The 14,700-nt window shown below is 52.6% G+C and overlaps 2 protein-coding genes across 4 annotated transcripts in view; both read left to right on the plus strand.

Moving 5' to 3' along the window:
- The window catches only part of LOC532207 (epididymis-specific alpha-mannosidase-like), a 40,318-nt gene extending 32,314 nt beyond the window's left edge, over positions 1–8,004 (plus strand). Inside the window, exons 16-19 of the mRNA XM_024993661.2 lie at positions 4,164–4,301; positions 5,954–6,066; positions 6,408–6,528; positions 7,767–8,004. Of these exons, the coding sequence (XP_024849429.1) occupies positions 4,164–4,301; positions 5,954–6,066; positions 6,408–6,528; positions 7,767–7,861 (467 nt within the window). The 3' untranslated portion in view covers positions 7,862–8,004. The remainder of the gene's footprint in view (positions 1–4,163; positions 4,302–5,953; positions 6,067–6,407; positions 6,529–7,766) is intronic.
- A 5,771-nt stretch (positions 8,005–13,775) lies between these two features.
- Positions 13,776–14,700, plus strand: part of LOC528518 (epididymis-specific alpha-mannosidase-like) — a 52,818-nt gene continuing 51,893 nt past the window's right edge. For 2 of the 3 annotated variants that reach the window (XM_024993662.2, XM_024993664.2), the window contains exon 1: positions 13,777–13,986. In XM_024993662.2, coding sequence (XP_024849430.1) covers positions 13,849–13,986 — 138 coding nt within the window. In that variant the 5' untranslated portion in view covers positions 13,777–13,848. Of the gene's footprint in view, positions 13,987–14,700 lie in introns of all 3 variants that reach the window. The other variant, XM_024993663.2, reaches the window with a different exon arrangement.

A 14,700-nucleotide genomic window follows, 5' to 3' on the forward strand; every position in this document is an offset into this window, starting at 1 on the left:
ATGTTGATTTGTGATCTTGAAGAAGAAGATTTAGCTTTGGAATCAGGACCCAGGCTTGATCACTCAGACCTTTTGTGTGGCAATAGTTTTATTACACTGGAAAATGACAGAGAAAGTGTTTGACATAGATGTCAGAAGGAGGAGGGGGAGAACCCTTTATCAAGGGCTTATATACTTTTACCAGACCCACTCCCACAACAGACATCCTAAATTAACAAGGTTAGAATTAACCAGAACTTCCCTGGTGGCTCAGATGGTAAAGCATCTGCCTACAACGTGGGAGACCCGGGTTCAATCCCTGCGTTGGGAAGATCTTCTGGAGAAGGAAATGGCAACACACTCCAGTATTCTAGCCTGGAAAATCCCATGGATGGAGGAGGCTGTTAGGCTACAGTCCATGGGGTTGCAAAGAGTCGGACAGGACTGAGTGACTTCACTTTCACTTTCACCAAGACCCACTGCCACAAGCAAGTCTTAAGATAAGATTAGTCAGAAGGGACAGATGGTGACTACAGCCATGAAACTAAAAGATGCTTACTCCTTGGAAGAAAAGGTATGACCAACCTAGACAGCATATTCAAAAGCAGAGACATTACTTTGCCAACAAAGGTCTGTCTAGTCGAGGCTATGGTTTTTCCAGTGGTCATGTATGGATGTGAGAGTTGGACTGTGAAGAAGGCTGAGCGCCAAAGAATGGATGCTTTTGAACTGTGGTGTTGGAGAAGACTCTTGAGAGTCCCTTGGACTGCAAGGAGATCCAACCAGTCCATCCTAAAGGAGATCAGTCCTGGGTGTTCATTGGAAGGACTGATGCTAAAGCTGAAACTCCAATACTTTGGCCACCTCATGTGAAGAGTTGACTCATTGGAAAAGACTCTGATGCTGGGAGGGATTGGGGGCAGGAGGAGAAGGGGACGACAGAGGATGAGATGGCTGGATGGCATCACTGACTCGATGGACATCGAGTCTGAGTGAACTCCGGGAGTTGGTGATGGACAGGGAGGCCTGGCGTGCTGCAATTCATGGGGTTGCAAAGAGTTGGACACGACTGAGCGACTGAAGTGAACTGAACTTGTTAAGAAGGAAAAACATGTCCTGGAGCAGGATAGTTTTTTATTATATTATAGTTAGTACAGAGTTTAAAGGAAAACATACTCTTGAGCAAGATAAGTTGTTTTGTTGTACAATCATTAGCTCTGGGCTTAAAGAGAGTTAGTCTTAAAGATTGTTGTCATAACACCTCAGAGTTTCAGTAAAAACATCTTTTGTGTCTAAGACAAAAATGAAAGTGAAGTCGCTCAGTCGTGTCCAACTCTTTGCGACCCCATGTACTGTAGTCTACCAGGCTCTCCGTCCATGGGATTTTCCAGGCAAGAATACTGGAGCGGGTTGCCATTTCATTCTCCAGGAGATCTTCCCAACCCAGGAATTGAACCCAGGTCTCCCACATTGCAGGCAGATGCTTTACTGCCTGAGCCACCAGGGAAGTCAAAGACAAAGAAATGTAAAAAAAAAATGTTTGTCCCTTTCTTCTCCTCGAGGGCTTTGGACTGCTTATCAATCTACCTAAGGATTAAGTCTCTCAGTATCTGCCAGGATCTGGGCTACTTCGGGGTAGGAAGGGACCAGAGTCCTCACATCCAGGCCCCTCATTTTAAATGTGGGCAACCTGAGGTGCACAGAGGTTCAGTGACTCGTTCAAGGTCATACAGCTAGTAGGTTCACAGCTGGGACTTACTGCAATGCCCTCCTTACCTCTGTTCCCTCAATCTCCTCTATTTCCTTCTCTGAGGACACTTTCTACTTCTTCCTGTGATATATGTCACCATTCAGGTCTGGTTGCTCAGCATTTAAGAGACCGGCTTTATCTGAATTAAGTGCATTGTCACCAAGTGAGGGTGATTCTATTCTATGTCCTGATCTGCAAGTTTTATGAGTTGCCTCTCCTGAGGCTTCTATAAATTTCCTTCACTACAGTTGGGTAGCATAACTAAATAGTTGAACATGAAATAGTTTAAACAATGAGTGCGTTTGAAAGTATTTGAAGATGCTACTATAGAGAATCTTTCAAATTTTAGAGACATAAACACAAAGTGTGTATTTGTCATTCTCTTTACAGGCATACCTCAACATATATGCATTTCTTTTCTTTTTTTTTTTTTTTTTTTTGAGCATTGAAGATACTGCATTGTCTACAAATTGAAGGTTTGCTGCATCTTACATGCAGCACGTTCATCTGCACTGCTCGTTCAACAGCATTTGCTCAGTTCACACCAATGTATCACATTTTGCTATTTCCCACAGTATTCAAATATTTTTCATTACTACTATAATTGCCATAGGATTAGTGATCTTTGTCATTGTTCTTGCAGAAAGATTGCTAATCACTGAAGTCTCACCTGACGTAACTTTTTTTTTTTAACAAGAAAGCTTTTAAAATCTAATGTATATATAAACTGTTTCTCTTAGACATAATGCTACTGCACGCAATAGATTATAATAAAGTGTAAACATAAGTTTTATATGCACTATGAAACCAAGATACTCCTGTCTGGCTTTATTACAATATTTGACTTATTTCAGTGGATGGAGTCAAACCCACATTAATTCCAAATGTTGCCTGTAATCCTTAACCTTTTCCTATTTCTCATCACTTGCAGAAGTTTTGATGAGGGCGTGATTTTAGGTTTTCCCTGTTTGAGATTTAGGCTAGACTTCCACAAGGCATTAGAAGAAGGCAGGTGGTAGCTGACGCGCTCACTGAGCATTTGCTGAGTGCCTGGCACGCTGCAGACTGCTCCTGCGCTTGACCCAGCTCTTGTCCTGAAGGCCTTCTCAGGGGCTCTGCTGGGGAACAAGTCACGGGATCCAACTGCAGGGTGAAGGGGAATTAGAGGTCATGAGAGACCTGATGTCTGTACGTTTGGTGGAGTTTGCAACCCCAGACCAGGTGGTGTACAGTGATCAACTTCAAGAGATAACAGTTGATGTTCTCTTGTTTGGAAGTAAAGAGACTGAAGCGGCAGGTACTTGAGCCGGACGTGGGGAAGCAAGTGGAATGGAAGGATGAGCTGGACAAGAGGCTGGGGCAGGAGGGAGACAGGGTAGCTCTGGGCCTCTTGGGAGCAGGTGGTCATGTCCATCTCTTTGGGGACTGTCAGGAGCTGCCTGCCCAGCCACGCCTGTGTCCAGGGGCAGACTCTGAGGAGAGAGACGGGTTTGGCCAGCTGGGCTGGGACTGCTCCTGTGGCAGTCAGTGGTTCCTTCCTGGCAGCAAAGAGGATGTTGCCGTGGTGAGAAAGCTCCATCCACGGTCCCGTCCATGGCTGTGGCCAGCTCCATCCATGGTCCCGTCCATGGCTGTGGCCAGCTCCATCCACGGTCCCGTCCATGGCTGTGGCCAGCTCCATCCCAGGTTCAGCCCTGGGCTCTTTCACCTGTACAGACAGAAACCAAAGGTGTGAGACGGAGCCAGAGGAGCCTTTATTCTGGGGCAGACGCACCTGAGGGAAGGGTAGCGTGTATTGCTTCCTCTGGTGCTGGGCCCTTCATGCACTGTCCACCCTCTCTTTCCGTCACCTGAGCGTCACTGTCTGCAGACCTTGTTTGTCCTCTTGTCTGGGAGGTGACTGTGAACAGCTCTGGGACCAAAGGAACTGAGACGCCTGTGTCAAGGGCCGAAATCCCAGGAAAGGCTCTGATTGGCCCTGGTCGAATCACGTGACCCAAGCCAGACCAATCACTGAGTCCAGGGAACTGTAAAGAGATGGCGGCTCCAGCTGGAGCCCAGAGTTGAACAAAGCATCTCCTGGGAGAGGAAGGCTGAGTCCCTCTGGGCAGAGGCAGCGACAGATGACAGTACGGGAGCTGGCGTCTGAGACCTTGTTCACAGAGCAGGTCTCTGTAAACTCCCTGCAAGTTCTGGAAGAAATGGCGTCTTCTCTCTTGGCCTATCTCCCAGTCTGCAGTTTGAACCGGTTGGACCAGAGATTCAAGGCAGGCTGGGGCTTTTGCACCAACAAGTCCTTCAGGCTGCCTGCCATGTGGGCCACAGGTGGGAGGGAGTGGTATCAGATGAAGTGGGGGACTTAGTGTGGCAAGCTGTGAGTGTCTGGAGGAGAGTTGGGCCCAAAGCCTCCCCTTGTTGTCCATCTGCCTTTCAGAGATTGCCCCACGTGGGTCAGGCTCCAGGCAGCAAGAGGCTGTGACGCTGCCCCCAAGTGTCCACCTGCAAATCCTCAGCATCCCCGGCTGGAAGTACAGCTCAAACCACACCGAGCACCTGCAGACTCTCCAGAAAGGTGCGGCAGGTGTTCAGATGTCCAGACTCACTCCTGCCTCCACATATCAGCCCAGTCCCCCAGCCCATGACTGCACAGAGGGGCTCTCCTCAGAGTCGTCCAGGCTCTTTGAGATCCTGCTTCTTCCAAGGTCTTCTCCTGGAGCCTCAGACACCGTTGTCCTGCCTGTATTTTCAGCTCAGGCATGACTTTGATGAGGTTCCGTTCAAGCCTGTAAAAATGATTCTAATGTCAAGCACTGCGGATTGAGCCGTGGATGACACAGGAAACATCCCTGGGCTCGGTGGGCCCCTATCTACAGAGGGAAGCAGGCAATTCATCAGAGAGCAATGACAGTGATCCGAGGAAGGTTCCAGCTGGGCATCACTGAGGGCTTCCTGGTGGAGGCAACACCTTCCAGAAACTAATAGGTGCTGTACCCCTTACCTGCCCCTTTAGGCTCTGAGCAGTTCCAGGGCAGGGCTGACCATGCCCCTGCCACTGCTGTGTCCCCAGAGCCGCACTTAGGGCCTAGGATGTTCCCATATAAGTGTCAGCCCAATTAAGAAGGAGGAACAGAAAGAAGTCAAGGCCAGATGTTACCTTTGTGCCTGATAAACTAGATCTTTGAAAGACGGGCTCACGCCTGCAGCCACATGGCTTCCTGACCCTGACTTCCATCATCCCTGCACCACTGCCCACCTGACACATCTAATGGGGTGGACGGGGTTCCCAGCAGCAGTAGAGTCATTTGGCTCCAACGTGTGTGTGTGTGTGTATGGCCAAGCCACTGAGAAAGCACCTCCTAGAGGCTGCTTGTACTGAATGAAGTAAAGGAGACACAGGCTGGGCCAAGCAAGACCCTCTTCCCAGGGAGTGAGTAAGAAGCTGAGCGAGGGGAGCACTGGGGATGGCAGGAGGGCCGCCTGCCTCCCCAGGAACAAACAACCCCCGTATCATCATCACCTGCATCACCATTGCCATCATCTCCAGCATCATTTTCCAGTGGCAGAAATCCTTCCCTGATTCTCGAGCTCCAGTCCCTAAACCCATCACCTGAATGGAGACAAGAGACTTTGCAAGACCTCTTACGCTGCAGTAACAAGGAGCCCACACGCTCTCTGTCCTCACACAGCACGGTTCATTTCGACCCCTTGCTCTGTGGGATCAGCAGGGTGGCCCTTCTCATTCGTTCTCCAACGTCCAGAGATGGAGGCTCTATTACGACACGTTTCCTAGGTCCTGGTGGCATGACCTGACACATTACCTTTGCAATGGTGACTCATCTTCAGGGTTACAAGGCCACACTCCCCTTCACAGGGGAAGGGCAGGGAGAATCTTCCAGAGAACAGGAGGCTGGAGGGACAGGCCCAATGAGGACCTCACCAGTGAATAAGAAGGAAGACTTTCCAGACTTCAGCAACGGCCCCAGTGTGGGCGGTGGGGGGCAGTAGCCTTGGCTGCACCTGGGGTGGATCCTCCCCCTCCTTCTTTATGCACACCAGCTGTGTGTCTGGGCAAGTGCCTGCCCCTCTCTGAGCCTTGTTTGGCTCATCTGCGAAGTGGGGCTGTGTTAGCTGCCTCCGAGGGAGGGTGAAGATGTGAAAGGGAGGTGAGAGTGTGAAGAGCCAGGCCGAGACTGTGTCCTCATTCCACCTTCCTTCTGTCCCTAGACCGAGAGCACGAGGCCAAGGCAGACCTCCGCCGTGTCCTGCTGCGGCTCCAGCACCTGTATGAGGTGGACCAGGACCCCGTGCTGTCTCGGCCTGTGACGGTGAACCTGCAGGTCACCTGCCCCTCCCGTGTCCCGCTCCGACATCACTGAGTCAGGCCCCAGGAGGAGGCACCTCGGGAGACAAACCTTGGTGACTGGGTGTTTCCTGGGGTGGCCCCACCTGCCTGCCACCTGCTGGGAGTGCTGATCCAGCCAGCCCTGGGGGGTCAGCTCCTCCCAGCCTCAGTTCCTCATCTGTAAAATGGGACTGCCCCTCCTCCCATGGGGACTTGCACTACAATGAATGTGGGGGATCCTGTCCCTGGGCCCTGGTGTGGCCGGCCTTCTTCGTCGGGTTCTCTGCTCAGATCTGCGGTCCGGGTGCTCAGCCCTCCCTGTGCTCTGTCCTGCAGTCTGTGCTGCGGGGACTGGGCTCCGTGGTGTCCGTGGAGGAGCGCTCACTCACAGGGACCTGGGACGTGAGCGAGATGCGCCGCTGGACCTGGAGCATGCGGGACCCTCATGGCCACAGAGGTTCGGGCACCCTGGTCCTGACCCCGCCCCGGGTAGCCAGCCTGACCCCCAGACAGACTCCAGCTCTTCCCCTAAGGCCTGTGTGACCTGGAGCTGGCCGTCCTTCTCTGGGTCTCAGTCTTCCTGAATCAGCCACAGAAGGTTATACTCTAGGCTTCAGGTCAGTCTCCACGTGCCAAAGCTCCAGACAGGTTGTGTGTGTGTGTGTGCATGCACTTGTGTGTTCAAGACCACAACCCTCTGCGGCCTTGAGTGAGCCCCAAACTTTAGGTGCACCCCCAGGTGTTCTGACGGTTGCCCTGCTGTGCATTATGTGCACACACACAGACTGCTTCTTGCCTGGGAATGTTTGCCTCTGCTGTTCCTTCTGCCTGGAAAGCCATTGCCCCTTTATCTGGGCCTCCCCTGACTCGTGCCCCAGGTCCAGGGCTGAGTCAGGAGCCTCCCTTGCTCTCCCCTCCCCCTCACTTTGCTCTGTCCCATTTATCTCCTTTTTTGTCTACTGTACACAGCATAGTCTGGCTGCATAGGTAGGCACTTAGTCAATGTATGATAGACAGATGGATAAAGGGCTGGTTTGATAGAAAAAAAGATGGAAGGAAGGAAAAAAAGTAGATGGATGATGGACAGGTCAATGGTTGAGTGATGGATGGATGGAAAGAGGAAGGAAGGAAGGAAGGAAAGAGAATGCGTGAAGGATGAATGAAAGGAGGGAAAATGGATGGAACATGGACTGTTGTGTAGATGGAGGTTGAACAGATGGATAGGAGGATGCAGGATGGAGGGCCGTATGAAAGGATGGAAGAGTGTGTGGTGGATGGTGGATGGATGGATGGATAGAGGGATGGATGCAGGAGCAAGTTTCATCCCAAGGAGGAAGCCTAAACCCCAGGCTGTGTCTAAGGACAGCCCATTGAGATCAAGGGCAGGGCCCCCTCATGGCCTCAGTGAGAAGGCTCTTATGCACACATACAGGGCCACAACCCATGGAGAAACAAGACCAAGCAGTCCCAGAGCCCCCGGTACATGCCTTGACTTTGCTGTGCCCTCAGGGGAGGCCAGAAATGAGAGGCCCTCCGGCAGTGCAGTCCTGTCAAGAGGGGTCAGCTGAGGGCTGCATCCACAGTGGGAGCCACAGACGCAACAGGAGCCGTGTTGCCAGGGGGATGCTGGGAGGAGGGGACCTGGGGAAGCAGGTGGTCCAGAGGCTGTGCTGGACTGACCCTCTCTGCTCCCAGGCAACTCCAGTCAGCCCTCACCACCGCCAAGAGGCCCCGAGGTCACCATCTACCCAAAGGAGATCCGGACGTTCTTCATTCACTTTCAAGAGTAGTGAGCCCTTGGCAGATTCTTGGTCCCAGGACACAGGAAAGCAGCCTACAGGGATGAGGGGAAAGCTGCCAATCTGGAGGGCTAACGGCAGGAAATGGATGGATGGGGGGTGTTCTGACTTCTTAAATAAAACTGCATTAAGGACCTGTGTCTTCCCCTGCCCACTGGAGCCAGCCCTCTCTCTCCTCTCCTATCACAGACAGTAGCTTCACACACGCTCACACTCAGGCTTCACTTGCAAGAGTCAAAGCCACGAAGTTCTCCCAAAGACAGAAGGAATAATCCACAGGTATACCAAGATGCATCTGCCTGCATCCTGCCAGATCTCAGCAAGTCCCCCAGTGTTAACACTGGCCCTGCTGTGTCCTGGGCACCTTCATGGGCTCATCGCAGGGTGGAGACGCCCCTGCTGTGGAGGGATATGCCTAAGATATATGGGACGGAGCTACAGCACTGGCCTACTGACCCGGATGTGTGATGCCAAGCTCTGTGTCCAATCTCATACTCTTGTCCTGGCCCCTGGGCACACCTGCCCTACAGGAAGTTCCTACAGCTCAGGCCACTGAAGGATGGAAGGAAATCATGTAGCAAGTGAAACACGGAAAACCCAGTGTAAGGGTTATTAATATTAAAGATCCCACTGGTGTCATAATTTCAGGACCACGAACAGCAGCTGCCTCAGGACTCTGTGCTTCTGGTGACCATTATGAGACAGAGCAGGACACGGAGGGGGTCTGGAGCTGGTGGGTACCCTCAGAAGGGTTGGCACAGGAAGGGGAAAAGAAGAGATGGCAGGAGCAGATGACCATATGAAAGTGTGTCAATGCCGTGCAGCTGTGTCCTCTGTGCCCGGGTTCTGCACTGGGGTTGCCTGCCTTGGTATGAAGCCCATTTTATGCAAGACAAGCTGAACGGGAATGGGTAGAGAGGAAGGTTCTCAAACTGTGGATGTTTGACTCTGCCCTGAGAAACTTTTCCTTCTCCCCAGCCCCCAAATGCCCTCTGTTGGGGGCAGAGCTGTCTGAACTCCCCTGCTCCCCAGGGATGCCCTATAGAGCTGGACAAAGCCCTGGAAGCCAGCTCCAAGGAGGAAAACAGAGCTGCTCCCCGTGTGATCCTGACATGAATGGAGGACTGACCTTCTGATTCCAGCTGCCTCACCCAATGCGGAACAATAACCTGCCCTCTGGACACTAAAGACCCTAAACTGCAGGAGTGGATAGACTTGAATACCCTGCCTACCCATCTCCCAGCCCCAGAGCGAGATTAGAGGAGAGATGGCCAGGGAGAGGGAACAGGTGGAGTTATAAGAGAGGAAGCCAGAGCAGAGAGAGAGAAAGAGCCTGCAAGACCCAGCCTTGCCCTGGCTTTCCTCCCACAACATGGCCCAGGACCAGCCATCTCCCCAGCACCCTGTGCCCTCCACCCCTCCCGGAGGAAGCCCTCCAGGGTCCTCCAAGCACATCCAAACCACCAGAGCAGATTCTTCTGTGGGCAGAGCCACCACGGCCAAGTCCTGTCTCCCCACAAGGACATCCTGGGGGCAGCACAAGTCTTGCCCCTCACCTTCAGCACAGAGCCTGGCACAGAGTCAGGGTTCAGTGGCTGTTAACTGATGGAAACTTGAGAATGGGGTGCAGGACAGCCCTGCAGCCTGGGGTGGGGTGCACCTGCTGTGTATGAGGAGAGTTATCTCTGTGGTCAGGCACTGGGCGGGGCACTTACATCTCCAACAGCTTAGTATCCAAACCACCCTATGGACAGACCTACGAGTGCCCACTATACAGGTCAGGAGCCCAGGGTTCTGAGTCAGGCTGTCAGGAGGTGTGCAGGGTCCTGCTCCAGGGGGGAGGGACTCGCCCACACAGTAGGTGGAGGTGGAGTTGGGAGGAGCTGCTGAGCTGAGCTTTATATGCTGTGCTGTGGGTATCACCCATGTCGTCCATGGTAGAAGGGGGACAGCCATGTCCATGACCGTTACATCCCTGAGTTCTTTCCCTCAAAAGATCAGGAGGTCCTGCTTTGTTCCTGGAGCTGATCCCGCAAAGGACATAATGGACATGAAGCCTGTCTGGTGGGTGAGGAGGGTGTGGACCAAGCACACAGGTTAATACAGAAAGATACTCATCAGTAAATGCTATGGAGGCAGGATGGGAGGCCCAGAGAAAATCTCTCACAGATGAAAAGACATAAAGGAGGAATAGCACCCTGCCAGACAGGAAGTGGGGGAAGATGCTTCCCAGCAGAAGGAGCAGCACCTCAAAGGCCCTGACCTGGGAAAGGGCTCGACCTGTAGGGAGGCCCTGACCCTGCAGCTGTGGTGATGGGTGGACGGCGCTCCTTTCAGGCCAGGAGCAGAGGCCAGGACTCAGCAGAGGAAAAGGGTCGTGAGTATGGGGGGCAGTGGGCCTTCCAGCAGCTTCAGGGTGGACTGAGCAGAAGAGTGGGTGGGAGGTGAGGCCAGAAAGGCAGGGGGGACATGTGCTGGAGGGCCCAGGTGCAGGCTTCGGGTCAGGCTCCCAGAGGGCAGACACGGGAGCTATGGAAGGCTGGAGCTAGAGGATGCCAGGCCCTGCTGCTGTGGGGAGCGCTTGGCACTGGGTGCAGCCCAGGCAGTCTGCCCATGAGGGCATCCTGAGCCCCAGGCTGGTCACACGCCCTAGAGGACAGACAGCGACATGTCCCCAGGAACACACGGAAGTGGTGCTGGTGGGTCCATCATGCAGACTCCCACGCAGCACAGAGTAGGGTCGGGCTGTTCCTTCTCTGGAACACCCAGCACAAGGCACGCTTCACGCTCTCACGATTCACTATGGCCCAGATGAGGAAGAGGTCACAGGCCACGTGCCCACGTGTGACACTGGGGACAAGCTGGCACTGCTGCGGGGTCCTGCCAGGACCATGTGTTCTCATGGTGCCCGGGCTCAGCGTGCAGGTCATGGTGCATCTCGTTGGAGCTGAACACATGTGCAAGGGCCCTTTTACTTGACAACACTTTGCTGCCAGGAACCAAGGTCACGTGTCCCAGAACCGCAAGTAGCCTCTTCCGCTGGACCACTGGGCATGACAGAGCCTGACCAGAAAGAACTGCTCCTGTGCTGTAGCCTGTCCCTGCAAGGAAATGCTACCTTCTCTTGAAGTGTGTTAGTCACTCAGTCATGTCTGACTCTTTGTGATCCACAGGACGGTAGCCCACCAGGCTCCCCTGTCCATGGAATTCTCAAGACAAGAATACTGGAGTGAGTAGCCATTCCCTTCTCGAGGGGATCTTCCCTATCCAGGGATTGAACCCCAGTCTCCTGGCTTGCAGGCGGATTCTTTACCATCTGAGCCACCTACTTAAGAACCTGCCTGCCAATGCCAGGGATATAAACGATTTAAGTTAGATCTCTGGTTTGGATAGATACCCTAAAGAGGGTGTGGCAACACACTCCAGTATTCTTGCCTGGAGAGTCCCATGGACAGAGGACTGGAGTCTATAGGGCCCCCAAGAATTGGACTTGACTAAAGCGGTTTAGCAAGCACCCGGTGAAGGACAGAGAGCCTTGAGGCTCTTATAGAAGCTGCCCTAACTCTCTGGGGGTCTTCTGGTCTCCAGATCTGTGAGATAATACATGTCTGCTGTTTAAGACCCTCCATGGGAGGAAAGTGCTGGTCGAGTCAAGTCAGGTGGGTACCAGGGAGGGGATGGGAGAGAGAGGATGGAGACCTGCTTGGAGACCGTGTTCTCCAGATGTGTATGCTGGAGGAGAGGAAAAGGTGGCCAGAAGGGAGAGTGAGTCTCAGGTCTGGCAGTGATATGAAGAGCCACTCAGGCATTTGGGTGTCAGACAGAAGAGCCCACTCCCTTGCTCCTGAGCGAGGGTACAGAGACCCCTAGGCAACACTCTGGCCCCTGCAGGTGCATCACCGCGCCCACCGTCCTCCAGGAAGGAGGCCCTGTGTTGTCATCTCACATGCATTCCCTCAGGGCCCAGCTCCTCTAAGGGCGTCCCATTTTACAGGTGGGCTGCCGAGACCCAGAGAGCTTAGTCTTCTTGCCAAGGTCACTAGCCCTGATCCAGACTTAATTTTGAGTTTCAGGCCTTCTTGCTCCTCCACTAGTTGTGCAACCTGGGGTTCAGTTCAGTTCAGTCGCTCAGTCGTGTCCAACTCTTTGCGACCCCATGAATTGCAGCACGCCAGGCCTCCCTGTCCATCACCAACTCCCGGAGTTCACCCAAACTCATGTCCATTGAGTCAGTGATGCCATGCAGCCATCTCATCCTCTGTCATCCCCTTCTCCTCCTGCCCCCAATCCCTCCCAGCATCAGAGTGTTTTCCAATGAGTCAACTCTTCGCATGAGGTGGCCAAAGTATTGGGGTTTCAGCTTTAGCATCATTCCTTCCAATGAACACCCAGGACTGATCTCCTTCAGAATGGACTGGTTGGATCTCTTTGTAGTCTAAGGGACTCTCAAGAGTCTTCTCCAACACCAAAGTTCAAAAGCATCAGTTCTTTGGCACTCAGCTTTCACAGTCCAACTCTGACATCCATACATGACCACTGGAAAAACCATAGCCTTGACTAGACAGACCTTTGTTGGCAAAGTAATGTCTCTGCTTTTGAATACGCTATCTAGGTTGGTCATAACTTTCCTTCCAAGGAGTAAGTGCCTTTTAATTGCATGGCTGCAATCACCATCTGCAGTGATTTTGGAGCCCCCAAAAATGAAGTCTGACAATGTTTCTGCTGGTTCCCCATCTATTTCCCATGAAGTGATGGGACCAGATACCATGATCTTAGTTTTCTGAATATTGAGCTTTAAGCCAACTTTTTCACTCTCCACTTTCACTTTCATCAAGAGGCTTTTTAGTTCCTCTTCACTTTCTGCCATAAGGGTGGTATCATCTGCTTATCTGAGGTTATTGATATTTCTCCCAGCAATCTTGATTCCAGCTTGTGCTTCTTCCAGCCCAGCGTTTCTCATAATGTATTCTTCATAGAAGTTAAATAAGCAGGGTGACAATATACAGCCTTGACGTACTCCTTTTCCTATTTGGAACCAGTCTGTTGTTCCATGTCCAGTTCTAACTGTTGCTTCCTGACCTACATACAGATTTCTCAAGAGGTGGATCAGGTGGTCTGGTATTCCCATCTCTTTCAGAATTTTCCACAGTTTATTGTGATCCACATAGTCAAAGGCTTTGGCATAGTCAATAAAGCAGAAATAGATGTTTTTCTGGAACTCTCTTGCTTTTTCCATGATCCAGCAGATGTTGGCAATTTGATCTCTGGTTCCTCTGCCTTTGCTAAAACTAACTTGAACATCTGGAAGTTCATGGTTCACGTATTGCTGAAGCCTGGCTTGGAGAATTTTGAGCATTACTTTACTAGCGTGTGAGATGAGTGCAATTGTGCAGTAGTTTGAGCATTCTTTGGCACTGCAACCTCAAGTAGTCAGGTCCTATTTGTGAAAGCCCACTTTTCTCCTTAAAAAAGAGATTACAATTGCTATTGCCAGGCTCAGTCTGGGGTTTCATGTGAAGGAGAGTGTATCACGGTGGGCCTCCTGGAGGTGGCAGGCCCCACACTGAGTGTTACGTTTTTCAGGGCAGTGTCAAGGAGCCAGACCAGTGGGTTGGGGGCAGGAATGGGTAAGATGCCCAGTGGGAAATACCACTGGTAGAGGCCTAAGGGAAAGGCATGAGGACTGGTGTGAGGAGAGCCAGGCCCGGCCAGAGGGAAGCTGGCAGTCCCCCCAGGGGAGGTGGTATTTGGGGTTTGTCTAAAGGTGGATGGTCAGGACACCGCAGATGGGAGCAGAGTGCTGCTGGGCAGTGAGCGAGTGCCACCTGCCTGCACTGCTCAGGTGACAGCATCTGTGTGGGTGTCACTCTGGTTTCCTTCCCACTGCATCCACCAAAGGGTGGTGGCCCAGTCAGCTGGCAGGAGGCTGGGCCCTGCAGGCAGGCAGACGTCCTCCAGCCCCTGAGCTGGCCGAGGAGATGGAGCCGCGGGGCTGGCTGCCTCTGCTCCTGCAGTTGGGCCTGATGTGGCCCCCGTGGGCTCAGCCTGAGCCCCAACTAAGGGTCTTCGTGGTTCCCCACAGCCACATGGACGTGGGCTGGCTGCACACCATACAGGTAGGTGGCCCGAGTGACCCCACACACCTCTTGAAGCTGCGGTCCTTTTTCCATCTGGACTCCAGAGTGGGTTCATGTAATGGGTTTGTGCCATAAGGAGTCTCAGCCTGGACGCCATCACTTCTCAGCTATGGACTGGCTGAGGGCTTTCCTGGTGGCTCAGATGGTAAAGAATCTGCCCACAGTGACGGAGACCCAGCTTTGATCCCTGGGTCAGGAAGTTCCCCTGGAGAATGCAATGGCAACCCACACCAGTGTTCTTGCCTGGAGAATTCCATGGACAGAGGAGCCTGGCGGGATACAGTCGATGGGGCCTCAAAGAGTCGGACACGATGAGCAACAAACATGGGCTGCTCTGGGCAGGGGTGAGAATGCGTCCCCGGCTGCAATGGGTGGAAGGTGTCCTCAAATATTCCTGGAGTGAACGAATGAACCAGGGCAGAGGAAAAGAGGTCAGGACTGATTTCCATAAGTTTCTGGGGCAGGTAACTGAAATGATTACCCAGGCCTACACAAGCTTTTTCTGGGAGGAGGAAGGAAATAAATGAATAGGACCACTCTGTGATCATGGATACAATACTTTCCATGAAACGTTAGTAAGCGAGTCACTCATTTTAAAGGGAGTTGGGCAGCAAGAGGCCCTGAGGCTGAGGGTTGAGTCTGGTCTCAGGTCACTGGGCAGCCTCTGTGGGTGGTTCCACCTGCATGTGGAAC

This window comes from Bos taurus, chromosome 6 (genome assembly GCF_002263795.3).
Source record: "Bos taurus isolate L1 Dominette 01449 registration number 42190680 breed Hereford chromosome 6, ARS-UCD2.0, whole genome shotgun sequence".
NCBI lineage: Eukaryota > Metazoa > Chordata > Mammalia > Artiodactyla > Bovidae > Bos > Bos taurus.